This window comes from Echinops telfairi, unplaced genomic scaffold, assembly GCF_000313985.2.
Source record: "Echinops telfairi isolate 266 unplaced genomic scaffold, ASM31398v2 ScPeMD7_22;HRSCAF=79, whole genome shotgun sequence".
Classification (NCBI taxonomy): Eukaryota; Metazoa; Chordata; class Mammalia; order Afrosoricida; family Tenrecidae; genus Echinops; species Echinops telfairi.
In genome coordinates, this window is record NW_022103919.1 from 7,914,670 (window position 1) to 7,931,264 (window position 16,595).

The 16,595-nt window shown below is 46.9% G+C and overlaps 1 protein-coding gene across 1 annotated transcript in view; it reads right to left on the bottom strand.

Moving 5' to 3' along the window:
• Positions 1–16,595, bottom strand: part of DDX31 (DEAD-box helicase 31) — an 84,872-nt gene that overhangs the window by 51,961 nt on the left and 16,316 nt on the right. The window contains exons 7-14 of the mRNA XM_013007403.3: positions 14,242–14,286; positions 12,538–12,579; positions 11,196–11,260; positions 10,606–10,725; positions 10,392–10,498; positions 9,316–9,557; positions 7,876–8,052; positions 4,972–5,031 (exon numbers count right to left, since the gene is read on the bottom strand). Of these exons, the coding sequence (XP_012862857.3) occupies positions 4,972–5,031; positions 7,876–8,052; positions 9,316–9,557; positions 10,392–10,498; positions 10,606–10,725; positions 11,196–11,260; positions 12,538–12,579; positions 14,242–14,286 (858 nt within the window). The remainder of the gene's footprint in view (positions 1–4,971; positions 5,032–7,875; positions 8,053–9,315; positions 9,558–10,391; positions 10,499–10,605; positions 10,726–11,195; positions 11,261–12,537; positions 12,580–14,241; positions 14,287–16,595) is intronic.

Genomic DNA, 16,595 nt, shown 5'->3' on the forward strand with positions numbered 1-16,595 from the left:
GCACTTCCTCTTTGTTACGTTCCCCTTGATCCTGCCCTACCAGGTCTCCCACACCCACCTCCCCACCAATTTGGATCGCTTGTTGTTCCCTTGCCTCCCACCCATTATTACTGCCCTTTATTATCAGTATTTTTATAAATCCGATTTTTTAACTTCTTCATGTAAAGAGCTGAGAATGAGAACACCAGCAGTTGACATACTGCAATAGTACTAACGAGATGAATATATATTTTTTAAAAGAGGCAGTTCTACGTGCGGGGTGTTGTAACACAAATGCCTTCTAAGTCGGTGGGCAGGGGGACTACGCGCATTTCATTTCACGAAGTAAGAATTGGTCTGGGAGTAATTAGGCGGTGACTTAAATGCCTCTTCAATCTCTTTCTGCATCACACCCCCATCGCTTGCACCTGGGCCGAGCACCACCGAGAAGCAGGAGGCTGTTCTGTGGTCCCACAGCCCCACCAGCAGCTGCACCACGCTGCGGGGAGAGTGTGACCTGCCTCAAGTCTCCGTGAAGGCCGAGGTTCTCTACCTGCTCTTAGCACACTGAAGCAGCCCGATTTTACTTCTTCAACCTAATTAGGGCAGGAGACTCACTAAAATCAGTTCTGAAAGACACTCCACAGTGAGGCCTTGAAGCCTTCGGTTGACAATTGGCTGCCTCCATGAGACCCAGGACTACAGATGGAAGGCAGCTTGCTCAGGTGCCAGCCTGTCAGTTGGATTAATATGACTCATTTATTTACCCGAGAACCTCACAAAGTGCTTTTACTAACAGGGAGAGGGGGCCTGCCGGCTCTCTGAGCAAGGGACGCAGCAAACTCGCCTCTGACGCCTTCCCGGCCTGCCAAAAGTCATTATTGCCGTGTGTGGAAAGCCAGCAGCAGGGTACAGGCCCCCGTTGTCCGGGTGACAGATTGGGCCGCGTAATCAGAGGAGGAAGGAGAGAGTGCAGAAGCTGTCAGAGGCTAGAGATCTTGGCTGGAGCCGCCAAAAAACTGGCAACATGAGTTAGCGTAACTGAGTCAACAGCAAACCATCTCCAAACGATCTTGCCACGGACACAAATGAAGTAAAATGGAGAAGATGAACCCTACCCACCAAGCCTGCCCCAGAGAGATGCAAGGAAGCTTTCACTTATTTGGGGCAGTGAGCTGACACTCTCCGGACTCTGCTGGCCTCATCCCCTTTGTCTCCTCGCCTCCTGGCGCAGTGGAAATTCCCCAGGAGGCGAGGAACTGAAGAATAGCGTGCTTCCAGCAGAAAGCGAGGGCGAGGGAAAGAGGGAAGGGGAAGGGCAGTGGTACAGGCCATTCTGGTAACTTTGCAGAAGCGTGTGCTGGACAGTCAAGCAAGCACAGACTTCGATGAATAAACCTTCAGCAGTACCTCGGCGAACCGGGGACAAGGCAACAGGCAGCTTCATTTCATCTGCCCAGGGACAACCAGTCAGCGCCACGTGAACCAACCAGCACATACCAAGGCTCCTGTCAGCCTTCACGCTGGAGGTAGCTTGGAAACACCATTTTCCAGACACGCAATGAGAACACTATTAAAAACCACGCCCTCTTCCTTGGGTTTAAGGAGAGTTCCTCACGGTAACACCAAACTCCCTTATCACTGTCATCGAGGTGATGCTGACCCACAGCCACCCTGGAGGGCACGGCACAACTGCCCCCTGAGCTTCTAAAACTGATACTCTTTATGGGAGTAAAGTGCCATCTTTCAAGCTGAGTCGCCGGCATCTCGGTGAGCTGCCCAGCTGGAAACCACTCTGCCACCTGGGCTCCCTTTGCACACTATGGGCGGGAATAGTTATTTTAGAGACAATCCAGTGTCTCATATCTTATCCATTTGACTCCTTAATTTCATTTGGGGAAAGTAGGCTTGGAACGTTCATGATCCCTGCCTGCTAATCAGTACTCCGTACTTCTCATGGCTTCTTCCTAAAATCTGATTTTAAAATTGTGTTTCAGAGATGTGAAGACTTCTCACCTTTCACACACTTGTATGACCTGCCTCAATTATGCGTTTGCCTCTGCCCCTATACTTCAGCTCACCTGTGTATGTCAACAACAACAAAAAATGTTAATAACCTCTACTTCCTCTAACCAGGGTCAAACATTCATAGCCACAGGACACAAAATCCACGAAGGCCCTTCTTTCCAAGTGTCGCCAAGATGAAGGAAAATGCATGCACACACATCTGAACTGTTACTTGAGAGACAAGAGACAAGGCAGCAAGCAAGGAGGAAAGCAGGGTGGGGGGGCCTCTTTCTACAGATAACAGGTGCTCGTGGGCTTCTGTGTGGTCACACTGCGGTGCCCAGATTTTCATCTGGACAATTTGGTCTCCCGGCGTCATGAAAAGGCTTCAGGATAGTAACTCAGAATGACCAAAGGTTTAGCATAAAGGGAGAAAAGTCCCCACATGACGATTAACAACATGACTCCTCGTTATCAAAAGAAGCCAGTTCTCCATCTGCCTTGTCCTGACGTGGCCCTCGTTCCTCATTAACACTAAGGAGGCTCCTGGAGAGCGTTCAGATAGCCTGGCCAGCAACAGGCTGCTTAGAAGGATGCAGAGTGACAGTATCTCCCCAGCTCAGGCATGATCTATTACGGCATGTCTGATAAGCCCTGCAGCTCTCACACTCCAAAGCGACAGGCTGAAGCACACAAATATGGCAGGCAGCGCAGGAGTACCGAGTGACCAAATAACTTTTCATCACTCGGGACCTGTGCTCACCTGTCTGGGCTTAGGAGTAGAGAGAGGTGGGCCCCACCAGCTCTTCAGCACGGAGTGAAGAAACAATGATCATGGGGGAGAGGTCCCTGTACTGGAAGTGCCCTCCACCCACACATGAATATGGACTGAGAAACTTTAGGGGAAAATACCCCCAAAAATAGCTCATGGGCATCTGAGAGTTTGTTTCAGGGGCATTGCTCAGGACCAAGATGGGGCAGGGGTAGGAGAGGGGAAAGGGGAGGGAGGGAGGGAGAGAGAGTCTTTGCCAGCAGGAACTACCCAAACAGAGAAGTAATCCTAAGCTTTTGACCTCACTGAGAATTACATTTCAAAAGAATGTTCTTTTGCTCCAGGTAGAGCTAATGAAAACCAAATTGGAACTACAGCTACTGAGAGTTTTCTCTGAGGCTCTGTCTGTAATGCATTTGCATACTAGGAGACTACGATTTCCCAAAAAGAAACCAGTATCCTCCGGGTCAAAGATGAAACCATTTGCTCTGATCCTTTCCCCAAACTCCAAAGTAAAGCAAAGGTTCCTACTGCTTTCTACTTCAATATTGACAATCTGTAAATTTCACTCTTCAGACTCTATCTGTATGAGGAAGTGACCTTATTCCCCAATAAGCCCTCCTCTGGCTTTAGAAAAATGCCCCCACTGGGGGTTCTCAACGTTGAGCTTCTGGGGCCCCATCTTCCCCCCACCCACTTAGCCCACGAATACTAAGCGCCTACTCTGAGCCCGAGCAGTGCCAGACCCTGGTGAATCAAACACGGCTCCTTGTGGTAAATCATGAGCACGGCACTTATGATTGGGGGGAAGACCCCTGGGCCGAGCATGGTGAAGCACCAGGTGTGGTTCAAGTGTCGAACCTCCAGACTGGACCTCCAGGGCCTCACTTTCTGGAGAAGCAGAATTGAGGCTCAGATGAAAGAGGGGTCAGTGAGGTCTCCGGCTGGGTGTTCCAGGCAGAAGGAACAGCGTGGACCGAGAATCCACGGGTGGAAAAAGCAAGACACCCTCACGAAACCAGAGAAGGGCCTGTTTGGCTGAAGGTGAGGGAAGAGGGGGGAGTGTAGTGAAAGGTCAAGGTCGGACTGCAGCAGGCATCAGAGGACATGTTAAGGATCTGAGAAATTGATTTACAAGATTATATGGACTCTTCTTCACTTTAGGCTGGACATTTCAAGATAGTTCTAGAAAAGAGGGCAGGCATCTGACTTGTCAGCTGGCTGCACTCAGGAAATGATTACTTACTTGGTCAGACAGAGCTCTTAGGAGGCAAGTGTCCCAGTAGCGACTGCAGTTTGGCACACCCGTGAGAAGAGACACAGACACAGACACACACACACTTCCCCCTATTTCCCCGCCCCCGCCCCCAAAAGCAGGCCTTCTTTCATTGAGAAAGAGACTTGTCTTGCAACTTGTTTGGAACAGAATAGAGTAGAGTAGCTGCAGTCACTGGCCTAAACAGGCACTCAGGTATACAAATGCTTTCTCCGGCGCCGCCCCCAGCCCCCAATCTGGTCACCGGCTGACTAGGCTGACACGGCACTGGCCTCACTGTGGACAGAGGGACTTCTGGAATAAATGATTGGGATTCCAGTCCATCTTTCAAGATGGCGACTGGAGAAGGCATTTGAAGCTTGGGCGAGAAAGACCACATCAGAAAAGTGAATGTCCGGAGAAGGGGGGGTGGGGTGTGGTGCTGTGGAAGGTTAGGGTTTTCAATCTCGAGAGCGCGCAAGATGCACATTCCAAAGGTCAGCTGCCGAGCTGGAGGAGGCAGCAAGCCAAGATTGCAGAGATTGAGGCCAACTGAACTGGCCCTGAAAATTGGAGGGCAAATGGCAGTTGGAAACAATAGCAAATACAACCAGTCCAAGCGCATCTGTTTCACTTTACGAAAAGGTGAGCAGAGGCTTTTAAATAAGCCTCAGCGAGTCTCGGGACTGGGGAAAGAGTTTTGCAGCTCTAATTACTCCCGATAGCTGTAATTTACAAGATTTGTGTGGGTCGCAATCGCCAAGATTCACACGTTTTCAGCGCAACAGCTGTCACTATTAGTGAGCAAATTGGGAAGTCTTCGGCACAGTCAGGTGACAAGCTGGAAGTGCAAAGAGACCGGCCACACCAAGAGGCCTGGTGTTTCTGCTCCCTGTGGGGCTGGCCACGGGGCAAACTGTCATGAGATGAAAACGGCAGACTCCCCTCACATACGTACCGTGCAAAGAAGGATGCCGGTTTGGGAATGGGAGAATTCCTGAAACACCGCTGTTCTCTCCTAAAAAACAAAGGAAAAAAGAGGCCTTTACAGCAACGGTAAGGTTCCTGCAGGCAAGGCACGCAGAGAAGGCATTCCTTCAGCTCTTCGGGATTTCCTACCACCGTCAGTACTGTTGGGACCCAGAGAAGAAGCAGTGGGCCCCTCGCCTATTTAAAAGTAGAGCCTGGACTTACAGGACTAGACTTGTCTGAGGGTGGACACTTCAGTAGGACAATGACAGGATGGACCCGGCCTTCAGAAGGGGCCACCACCGAGATCCGGGAGAGACCCTGAGGGCACCGGTGCTGCATGCAGGGTTCCAGCCCCGGAATCAATTCTAACCATGCACATGTTCTAGGAGAACGGTAAAGCACCAACGTGGCTTCAACCCCTTCCTACAGCGCAATGCGAACATGCACAAGCAAACAGAGACGGAAAAAAGGACCAAAACGAAATGAGTTTAAAGCAAAGGAAGACACCAAGCCCATCACTCCCACTAGCCCCAGGCTCGCTGTGAACTCGCCAGTTCTTTGAGTCCCTCCCTTTTCTGGCCTCGCACACGCAAGTGCGTTGCTGCGTGTTTGTGTGCGCTTGGAAACACTGGCCTCGTGTCATTGATCCAGTTACCGTCTTCTTACGTGCCAGTGGAAGTGAACGTCTGCTCAGGCCAATGAACACCGACCATGGCACTGTTTCCAGTGGCTCCGCTGCCTGGGTGGACTGCGATGCTATGACCAGTGTCCTCTCCCTGGCTGCTGAGGCCGTCCTCACTTGTTACTGTTATGAACAGTGAGTGCTGATACACGGCTGTAGCTAAACCGCTGTGTACTTTCCCATTCTGCCTCAGGTCAGGCCCTAGAAACAGACTTACTGGATCAAAGGGTATGTTCGCACACTCAGCACGCATCTGGAAAGGTTAAGTTGGGGCTGTGCTGATGTCACAGCGCTCTAAGCAGCTGAGCCTTGGCCAAATCAACAGAAAATAAACCCAAATTAATAACAATTTGGAAAACAAGGACAAAGAGTAAAGTCTCTCCTTCCACTCTGCTAATTTGGTGTGCTTTTCTGGTCTTCTACATGCATGTATGAGGAGGCTTCAAAAAGTTCATGGAAAAAGGCCATTAGATTATCATTCCATTTTCCCACCAACCTTTTGAAGCCACCGATCACCCCATATACTAGAACCCCAAAATAGACGTTACTTATTGAAGACACTGGCTAAGAACATAAAAATACCTATCACCATTCACTGAACGCGTACACGTAAAGCTACCGCCTTCAACATTTGACGTGTATTTATCTGATTCATGTAACACTCCACTAGTAGATGCCACCCCCCTCCTCCTCCTTTCCAGATGAAGAAACTGAGGCACTCAGAGGGCTAAGGAACCTGCCGAAGGGACATGCCCTCAAAAAGGACACCGCCACCTACCCACAGTGACAAGGACCCATGTTAACGGCACTACGATGCAAACACAAACATGAGCAAACACACCCTTTCTGGAGGAGACAGAGCAACAGAAACACTTACTCTGTGCCAGGCTTGGGGCTACGAGCTTTTCCCAAAGTCAATGACTCTTTACAATGGCCTCTGAACTAAGAACAATTATTATCCTCATTTTAGAGCTAAGAAAACTGAGGCACAGAAAACTAATTACACCCCCGAGGTCACACAGCCAGCAAATGGCAGAGCCACAGTGACACCCTGGCTGTCTTCCCCCAGGTGCACAGCAATGGACCCTGTGCCCAGAAGTGATTTAATCATGGATCTTTCATATGACCCACCGGACTTCTAGATTTGTGCGTTCCTATCCACCTCCTTCTGCATCTCCAGACCCAGAGGACCAGGACCCCGAGGGATAACAAAACACATGGTACTAAAGAATGCAGGGAACAGGAAAATGTGTGCTCTTGGGGTACAGAAGAAGTCATGTCCTTCAATGACCTTGAGCAAGCTCACTTTTGCGGGCCTGTTTCCTTATTAAAACAGAAAAAGAGGAGCAGGAGGTGTGGGCTTGATGACCTTGAATGGCCCTTCAACTCTGTCCTAACTTTTAAACCTGGTTCTTGCCAGTGTATGATTTTCTCTCACTCTCTTTCCTAAGCGGCCGGGTAAGCTCTCCTCTACGTCAAGTTGACTCCCATTTCCATGGCCGCCCATCCTTCCTCTCATGTCTCTGTGAGTCCACCTAGCTCTGGGGCTCTGCCCACCCCTCCATGAAGGGCCCCAGGAATAGTGGAATGAGTTATGACACTAAGTACCCGAAACAAGAAAACCTTACTTCAAAAACCTTACTTCGTGCCAAGGCAGCGCTGAAGCCCTGAAGCCCCTTGGTACTCAGTACCCCTCTCAACCCAAAATATGAAGAGCGAGAGCCCTGTATCTTGTTGACAATGACAGCAGTCATGCTCAGCAGTACCATATGGGATCCACAATTTAGCTCCATTAATGCTCTTAATTTGAAGACATCAAGCCCTAATTACACACTGGGTACTAAAAAGGCAAAACCCTTCCCTGGTGCCAGCTACTTAGTGGTACTGTTGCCTTAACAGCTGGTTGAGGCAGATTCAGGCCCAAGCTGGGGCCTGTGAGTGCTCTCAGGTGGAAGAGGCCAGCAAGCAGGGACAAGGAGGCCCAGCTCCTGAAGGAAAAGCAAATGGGGACAATAGACACGTCTTGCCTGAATCATCAACGCAGCAGTGTGACCCACGTTCCGTTCGGGGGGCCCTTTGAGTCAGTCCTCCCTGCCCGGTGGACACAACCCGCAGGGGCCTCAAGGAGGAGCGTGACAGGGCTGGGCGTTCATTCCCCGGGCCACACTGCAGGCTACTTCGCTGCGTGGCGGGCGGCTCCGTGCTCACCTCCTGTTCCATGTGGCCGTGCAGCCGCAGGAATGTTAATCCCAAGGAGGCCGATGGTAACTGCCCCGACGCCAGGGGCCCCGAGCGGCTCAGCAGGGTCTGGAGGAAGAGGTGGTGGTGGAACTCCACCAGTTCACAGCTCGAGAAAAAGACGATCAGCTTTTGGCCGCTTTCAAACTGCAACACAGAGAGGAAAGAACGGCAAAACAGCAACAAACGCCTCCCGTTTTCAAGATCAGGCGATGCTGACATGACCATTTCTCTAAAACACAGTCACACTGTCCTCGACTTGGAGACCGAGGCGACATAGGACTTCGAATTCTCTTTTAAAAATGAAAACCACACCGGTACTGCACTCTACAGAGAAAGCTGGAGAGGAACATTACGGATCTGAGCCCTCGAATGGGTTTCCGTAACCGTGGAAAACAAATGGACTTCAGGGCAGGCAGTTCGCCAGCTGCTCGCTCGAGGCGCGTGGCACCCACAGAGCGTCGGGCAATGGGAGACAGCAGAGCCTGCTCTCACTCTCGGGCCCTTCCACCTACTCTCCCCCCATGTAACAGATGAAGGATCACATGAAACCTAGCACCAAGACAAATACTACCATTTTTAAAAAACCCAGACACAGGCCCTATGTTTACACGACACCTAATTCATTCCTGTCACCTGCGTTGCCACCAATCCGACTCCCAGGAAAGTTACTAACAGACTCCAAGATAGTGGTGCCACTGACCATTGATGTGTGGCTCTCATCCAGGCCGCGACCCTTTATCACAGTTCCTCATGTGGCGGGGACCCCCAACCATAACATTATTTTCGTTGCTACTTCATCACAGTAATTTTGCTACTGTTATGAATTGGGCAACTCCTGTGAAAGGGTCATTCGATACCCCCCTGGGGTCGCAACCCACAGGTTGAGAACTGCTGCTTTAGAGGGTTTCTGAGGCTGTAAATCTTTTTTTTTTTCTTTCAATCATTTTATTTGGGGCTTGTACAACTCTTATCACAATCCACACATACATCCATTGTGTCAAGCACATTAGTATATTTGTTGCCATCATCATTCCCATCATCATTCTCAAAACATTTGCTTTCTACTTGAGCCCTTAATATGAGGTCCTCATTTTCTCCCTCCCTCATGAACCCTTCATAATTCATACATTATTATTATTTTGAGGCTGTAAATCTTTACAGGAGCAGATAATCTCATCTTTTCCTAGAGTGGCTGGTGGGTTTGAACTGCCAACTTTATGGTGAGCGTCCAATTCTTGCCACCAGGGCTCCTTTACTATAACCCTAGACCCCCTGAAAGGGCACCCTAACAAAGCTCAGTGGGAAAAGAAGTCTTTCTGGCATCTGAACGAACTACTATTGCTATCTGACATAAACCGAAAGGGTCTTTTGCCCCTGGATCAAGCCAGGCTCAGTTCCCAGTCCTACCTTGCATTTCTGAAGGATGAAGGCTGCCAGGCAGACAAGCCTCAGTTTGCTGGGAACCAGTGTCACATGCTGATGGAGACTCACGGGGATGGCAAAGCTCTCACTCTCTGGCTTGTCACAAGTTTGTGGACGAGACACTTCCTGAGCTGCTTTGTCCTTTGGGTTAGACTGGTCGCGGCTTTCATCCAGGACAGAAATACTGACGGGATTGTGCAAACTGATATCAGCTAGCCGTGTTACCCCTTTGACAGAAAGTGAAAAGGGCAAAAAGATAAGCAGACCCAGTGAAAGTGGTCACACTCGCCCACCCACACATCCCGGCACACTAAGACACCGCCTAGCAAAACGCCCACCCCAGCGTTTTCTACACCCTGGTCTACAGAAGAGCAATTCTAAAGGAGAGGAACAGAGCTCGTGCCCACATCTACCTTATCCTCACCCCCACCCGAGGTCTCGATCAAATCCCTTGTGGAAATCTTGGATTAAAGCCATTCATGGGCTTCTCCCACCGCCTTCTCAGAACCCTCACTGCGCTGGGATGCACCCAGAAGCACCAAGATGGAAAGACAGTGCGTGACACTGCCCCAACTCTAAAAGCACAGAATCCCCTTTCACAGATTCCTTCTTAAAATTCATGTGACTTTGAGCACTTTCAGAAAGGTCAATGGTAAAGGAATGGCATTTGCACACAATGATGTGGCCTCATAACCACACTACAAAACCCGTGAATTATTGGCTAGCAGGAATTCACTGCATGGGGGGCAAACTGGTCTATGCCGCAGCGCTCCCATTTGTAACAGAGAGCTCAGCATTTCTATCTTAGGAAGACAGAAGGAGCTTAGGGCACTACTGTTTTTTTTTGGTTTTTTTTAGTACTACTGTTTTAGGTCCAGCATCTCCTTAAGAGACAGGCAGGTCAGCAGGGCGAGGAAAGAAGGAAGCCGGGAAAGGAGAGTTCAAGGGAGGAAGTGAGATCGGGGATGTTTCATGTGGAGATTGTAAACAATGACATGAGACAAAATTGCGTCTGTCAGCTACAATAAAAAGTGAGCAAGCAAGGGCGGGTGATCACGGACCTTCTGAGAGTGTTGCTGACAGCAAGACATTCTGGCGTCTCTGGCATTCTGCATTCACAGCGTTGAGGATTACTGTGATGTCCTTCTCAAAACCCAAATCCAGGATTCTGTGGTTTGAAGAGAAGAAATGTTAATACTAAGGGGCTACTGAAGTTGCAATGCAGGCAGAACCCGTCCTTTCTCCACCCTTTCAAGCCTCGTGGGCGAGTCTCACCTGTCTGCTTCGTCCAGAATCAGCCACTGGATCCGACTAAAATGAATGTTCTTTGTGGATTTTATATGATCCACCAGACGCCCAGGAGTGGAGATAAGGATATTTATTCCTTTGCGGAGTCTGTTTAAAATTATATCACAAGAGAAAGTAAATCAAATATGGCTGTATCAAGAGAAAACACAAGGAAAAAGAAGAGACTCACGGACAGCACAAAGGTGTCACAGACAGAAATCACAAGTCAGGACAAATGCAGATAAAGATGCATTTGCACTTTCAAACTTTGTCAGTTTCCTGTGACATCAATAATACCATCCTAACACTTGAAAAGAACCCTAACGATCGAATCCAATGCTCTTTATCTGAACCATTATATCCTTTCCAGAGCACGCCAACATGCTCTACTTGCCAGAACGCTTATCCGTATATAAGTTACGAGAGGATCACTCCCTAGCGATTCAGCATGCCCTTATTACCCATAGGGCCAAGATGCACAGGCTGAGACAGGTGCTCTTCAGGCTTAACCGAATCAAGTGTTGTTTAGTAGGACGGATAACTTACAAGAAATTAAAACCAAGCAAACCCCCTCGTACCTCGCCTTTTCGGACTTTCTCTTCTCTCCGCCCATTAGCACTCCAGGCACAATCCATGTAAATGGCTACAGAAAGACAACAGAAAGACAAAATCAATGCAAAGCACCCAGAGCGATTCTAGTTTATTTCCCCTTAAACAAACAGGGAGAGGAAGGAGGTTTCTCAAAGAGTGAGGTGCTATCATGCAGACAGACACCAGAGGCACCACCACGGGTGCCCAGGGTTACTGTTAGCAGAAACTGGAATTACAGCTAGAGGACTAGCTTCAGCACTGTCAGAAAAAAGTAAGGTTTTTCAACAAAGATGCAAGCCCAAGTAGCCAGCATGGAAAACACACTGCAGTAAGCCGATTGCCTTTTTTAGCTTAAGATAAAACCTTGCCACCACCCTCTCCTGCTCTCCCTACCTTCCCATTTTTCAATAAAAGAAAAGTGTCCATCAATCCTAGATTTAATTGGTGAGTTGGCAGGTTTTGACTTTCAAGCCTTCCTTCTTAAACCCCACTTGTGGCCTTTTCAGTTGCATTGAGCTCGAAGCTGCATGGCTGTGCCTGTGAGCTGCACGTGGCTCACTGCTAAGTGTGATGAACAGAGTCCAAGACCACAAGTGAACTAGACAAGTTCACGTCACCACCGTTAGTAGAACTGTCCGAGAACACTTTTCCTGGAGGCATTTTCCCAGCCCCCTCCCACCGGCTTGGGCCTGGCCTGAGGGAACCTGTTTTAACATCACAATGGGATGCAGGTTTCTAAGTGCCCTCAGACTCTAAGGCTTAAGAGCAATTCTTGTTTCAACTACCACCTCTCCCCTTATCAAGAGATGCTGTTAAGCCTTTCTCTCAGGGACAGGTGTGCCTATTCCCTCCCCGGCTGGAGGACAGCTAGAAAGGAAATCCAGGAATTGGGTTCATAAACCAAGGCGCCTGAAACTTTACCTAAATATGCTTTTGTTTTACTTCTGTCAATACCACTTAGTGATATATGTACTTTAACTTGCCTTTTCTTCTGCTTTCTGTATTCTACCCTCCCTGAAGGATGTAAACGAAAATGGGCCAGGGAAAAGGGGGCTGCAGTCTGGACAAAGGCTTCGTTTTCATTTTATTTAGACTTCAATAATTCTAAGTGGACATTGCAGTGGTCTTCTTTTAGTAAGCTAGACATCAACAGTTCTCTGAGATCTGAGAAGCCCAAGAAGTGTACCTCACTAAAGCAGAGACCTCTCAGAAACAGAGAAAGTAAGAGTAATCCCTAGCTCTTTGAACAGAAAGAACAGATTGTGGTGTACCTCTCTTTCCTCAGAAAGCCAGAAAACAAGATCGGACAGGACTCAGGGCTTACCTTACCTTAAGCAATTTTTGGACAGTGTCAAAGCTTTGCAGGGCCAGCTGTAAAAGATATTAAAAGGTTAGCGACTGAGAGGTAAACTGAGGCACAGGACGAGTGAGCGGTAAACTGAGGTACAGAGAGACAGACACAGATAACTGAAAGGACAAAGGGAAAGCAGAAACAGAAATAGCTTTATTAGGGGGTAGCTCCCAGGCGAAGCCCCATGGTCTAGCAAGTAGCCCAGGGGAATCATGGGCAAAGCCCAGGGGTCTGGGGCTTTTGAAGGGAAGCGGGAGAGGGGGGAGTCCATGCTGCAGCCGCAAGGTTTATGGCCCAGGCTGTAGTTTATCAGCTCTAGCAGGGCATTGTTCTTCGGTCTCATTTCAGGGGGGCAGCTGCGGACCTCCAGGGATGTGCAGGGAAGCAGGACCCTGACCTGCTTCAGCTCAGCCCAATCAGGGATATTGAAGAGGAGCTTGGGGTGTGTGCATGTGTGTGTAATTAAAGACACTATCAAGTGATTAAGATCCAAACTAAGACCGGAATGGAAGATTTACAAGGGGGAAAAAAAACCTAACATACATAATAGATTCTGAAATATATCCTGTTCTTAGATGGGTCCTGAGACCTGTCAGTTTGGGAAAAGGAGGGTAAGGACACCACTTCTTTCCTTGGACACTTACAAAAATAGTGTTTTGTGCTCCCTCTGCTGGCTCAAATTCCCAGAGAGGCACATGGAAAAAGTGTAAGTCTGACACACGAAGATGGGAGAAGTGACAGGTCCCCACCCTGGATGTGGTGCTCCTCAGAATGAGAAAGACTAGAGGTGAAGAAATAAACTCGGACAACAATGCAACAGCTAGCCTTTGGGAACTTAGCTTTCAAGGTTCCAAGAATCTGGCAGAGGAAAGCCGTATCTGCACGCTGAGAGACACGGTCATTATAAAAAATAAAAACGGAACCAACAAACCCGGTGGAAACCGCCACACTGAAAATGAACGTTGGTTATCACCACTGACCACGATCAAAGGAAACTGTTGGAGAGTCCCTCGATCCAGGAAGACAGACACTTCCCACACGTTTAGTATTCATGAAGCATTCTAGGGAAGTAGCAAGTTTGCTGCCGTAAAAATTTAAATAGCTTCCGTGCCTGCGTCTTCCTTGGACTGAACAGACACAGGGCACCACAGACTGTATGAAAGGCTGAGCGGAACCCTCCATCCCATGATCGATTCTCTGCAAGGAAGTGCTTAGCATTCACTCCAGAAGAGACACCTCCTCTGAATTTACCTCTGTGGGCAAATAAAACAGATCAGAGAGAAAAGACTGCCATCAAGGAAGGAAGGGAAAGACACTGAGAAGCTCAACTTTCAGGAACAACTAACACTTTTGGTAGTAGAAGCTTCTTAAAAAAAAAAAATACATGTTCATTTTAGAGCCAGTTGTGTTCACTTTTGAATTGAGTTGCTAAATACACACACACACACACACACACACACACACACAGTTAAAACACGATTCTTTGAAGGGACAGGCTTTTGCAGTGCTGTTAGTCTGTGACAAAAGGGGAACGCTTGTCCATACTTTGCAAACAGGACTTGAGTCCTTCTCGCTGATAGGAATCCCCCAGGGAAGGAACGGAGAGTGTGGTGGTTTGTGCAGCCCAGAGAAAAAGGAAACAGGTATTTGCTTAAAGCTCACCCTAACGCAAGAGGGCTCACCTCTCTCGTTGGCACGAGGACCAGAGCATAGGGGCCGTCACTGCGCTGTTGACAAAGAAAAGACAGGTCATGAGAAGGAAGAACAACGACCACACAGCTCTGATGGACGGAACTTATAAAGCAGACAGTTGGAACACTGCTGCTTTCTCATCAAAGAATAGAACAATGAGAGAATATGGACTCCCCCATGTATTATGTAACACTGTGCCAGGGGTTCTGGCCCACACAATCCGACAAGAAAAAGAAATATGACGTTTAACAATTGAAAGCTGAGGCAAAGTAATCATTTTTAGCATATGACATTATCTTATCCCAAAAGACAACTTGGATAGAATCAACCAAAATCTATCACAAACAAGATCATTCAGCCTAGTAACTGAAAGCAAAAATATTAAAATCAAACAAACGAACAATCAGTGGCCCTTCTAACACAGAAAGTTAAAAAACACAATATAAGCGGGGGAAGAAATTCACATTTACAATAGCAATAAAACAGATGAAAATAAGCTCAATAAAAAATGGGTAAACTGTATGTGGACATTTTTAACACCTCTGAGGGGCATAAAATTAAATCTGAATAAATGGAAAGATGTTTTATTCTTGGACAACAAGACTTAATATAAATAAACCAATTCTCTCTCATCTATAGATTTAATGCAACTTTAATAAAAATGCCGCAAAAATATATAAATGCACACACACATAGGTAGCTCTATCAGATTTCAAAGTTTTCATGGAGAAATAAATGTGCTCCATGAATAATCAAGATATATATGGGAGGAGAAAAGATTAATGCAAGAACATTGGTCCATAATTTAAAGTTTCAGAAAATAAAATAATGCTGGTGTAAATAAACAGTAGAAAATATAGTCTAGAATAGATCCAAATACATGCAAAATTTAGGAATAAAAAAATTTAGGATCCAAATACATGAAAAATATAGCAAACAAAGGGGCATTTGATATCAACTGGGAGAAAATCATTCAAAAGTCCTCTAAAGTAGACATACAGTTAGGAAAATAAAGCTGGAATTCAGTTGGTCATTTTATAGATGACATAAAATTCAGAAACTGGGCATAAGATAGGATATATTTCACTACATAAAAATTTGAAATTGTCTAACAAAATTACCTAAATGTAATCAAGGATAAAATGACAACTGAAAGGGAAAATATGCTACACATAAGAGAACGGACTAATTTCTTTAACTTATAAAGAAGGCCTATAATGTACACTGGCACAGATCAGAGCTGGAAACGCAGGGAATCCAGGATAGATAAACCCCTCAGGACCAATAATGAAAGTAGCGATTCCAGGAGGGTAAGGTGAAGGGGGGGGGGGAACGACCAATCACAATGATCTGCATATAATCCCCTCCCTGGGGGATGGACAACAGAAAAGTGGGTGAAGGGAGGTCAGTGTAAGACATGAAAAAATAATAATTTATAAATTATCAAGGGTTCATGAGGGAGGGAGAATGGGGGAGAGAGGGGAAAAATGAGGAGCTGAAACCAATGGCTCAAGTGTTTTGAGAATGATGATGGCAACATGTACAAATGTGCTTGACACAATGGATGTATGTATGGATTGTGATAAGAGTTGTACGAGCCCCCAATAAAATGATTTTTTTTAAATGCTATAAAGTATAGGACACCAGTATTCAGTGTAAATTAAGCCAAAACTTAGGGTAGAAAAATATCTTTAATTTCTAAAATACATTAAGCTTATAAATATAATCTGTATAGATGAAAAAACAAAGGCCTATAAATGAAAAAAAAAAAAAGACCTATAACTCAAGTAGAATAACGTTGCTACCACAGAAAAAGCAGTATGAATTGAAAATACAGCTTTTACATGTACAAAGACATGTTCAGGGGCACATATGACAGAAATTAGAGTTAAAACTACAGACTGGTTTTCACCTGTCAAACTAGCAAAAACAGAACAGCTGGCTGTCACTGGACGAAGGCACAGGCAAACAGGAACTCAAACACTGTTGGTGCAAAGTCAGGCTTTGGGCAGTCCGTCTGGCATTACTATCTCACAAACCAAGAATGCACATCCCACTTACAGAAGTTCTACAGATACACGCTCACATGTGCAAGAAGTGACGTTACAGACATAGAAAGTACACGTAGTAGCCTTGTTAATAGAAAAATACTGACAATGTAAATCCCACAAATTAAGGGCTGATGGAATAATCTGTAGTACACACACCCAAAAAAATACTAGGAAGCTGTTAAAAAAAAATAGGGTAGCTCTATGCGGCACTGATAAGAAACCATACTCAAAGCATAAGTGAACAAAAACAAGGGAGAGAGCAGCATGAATAATAAGCGGCCATTTACCTTTCA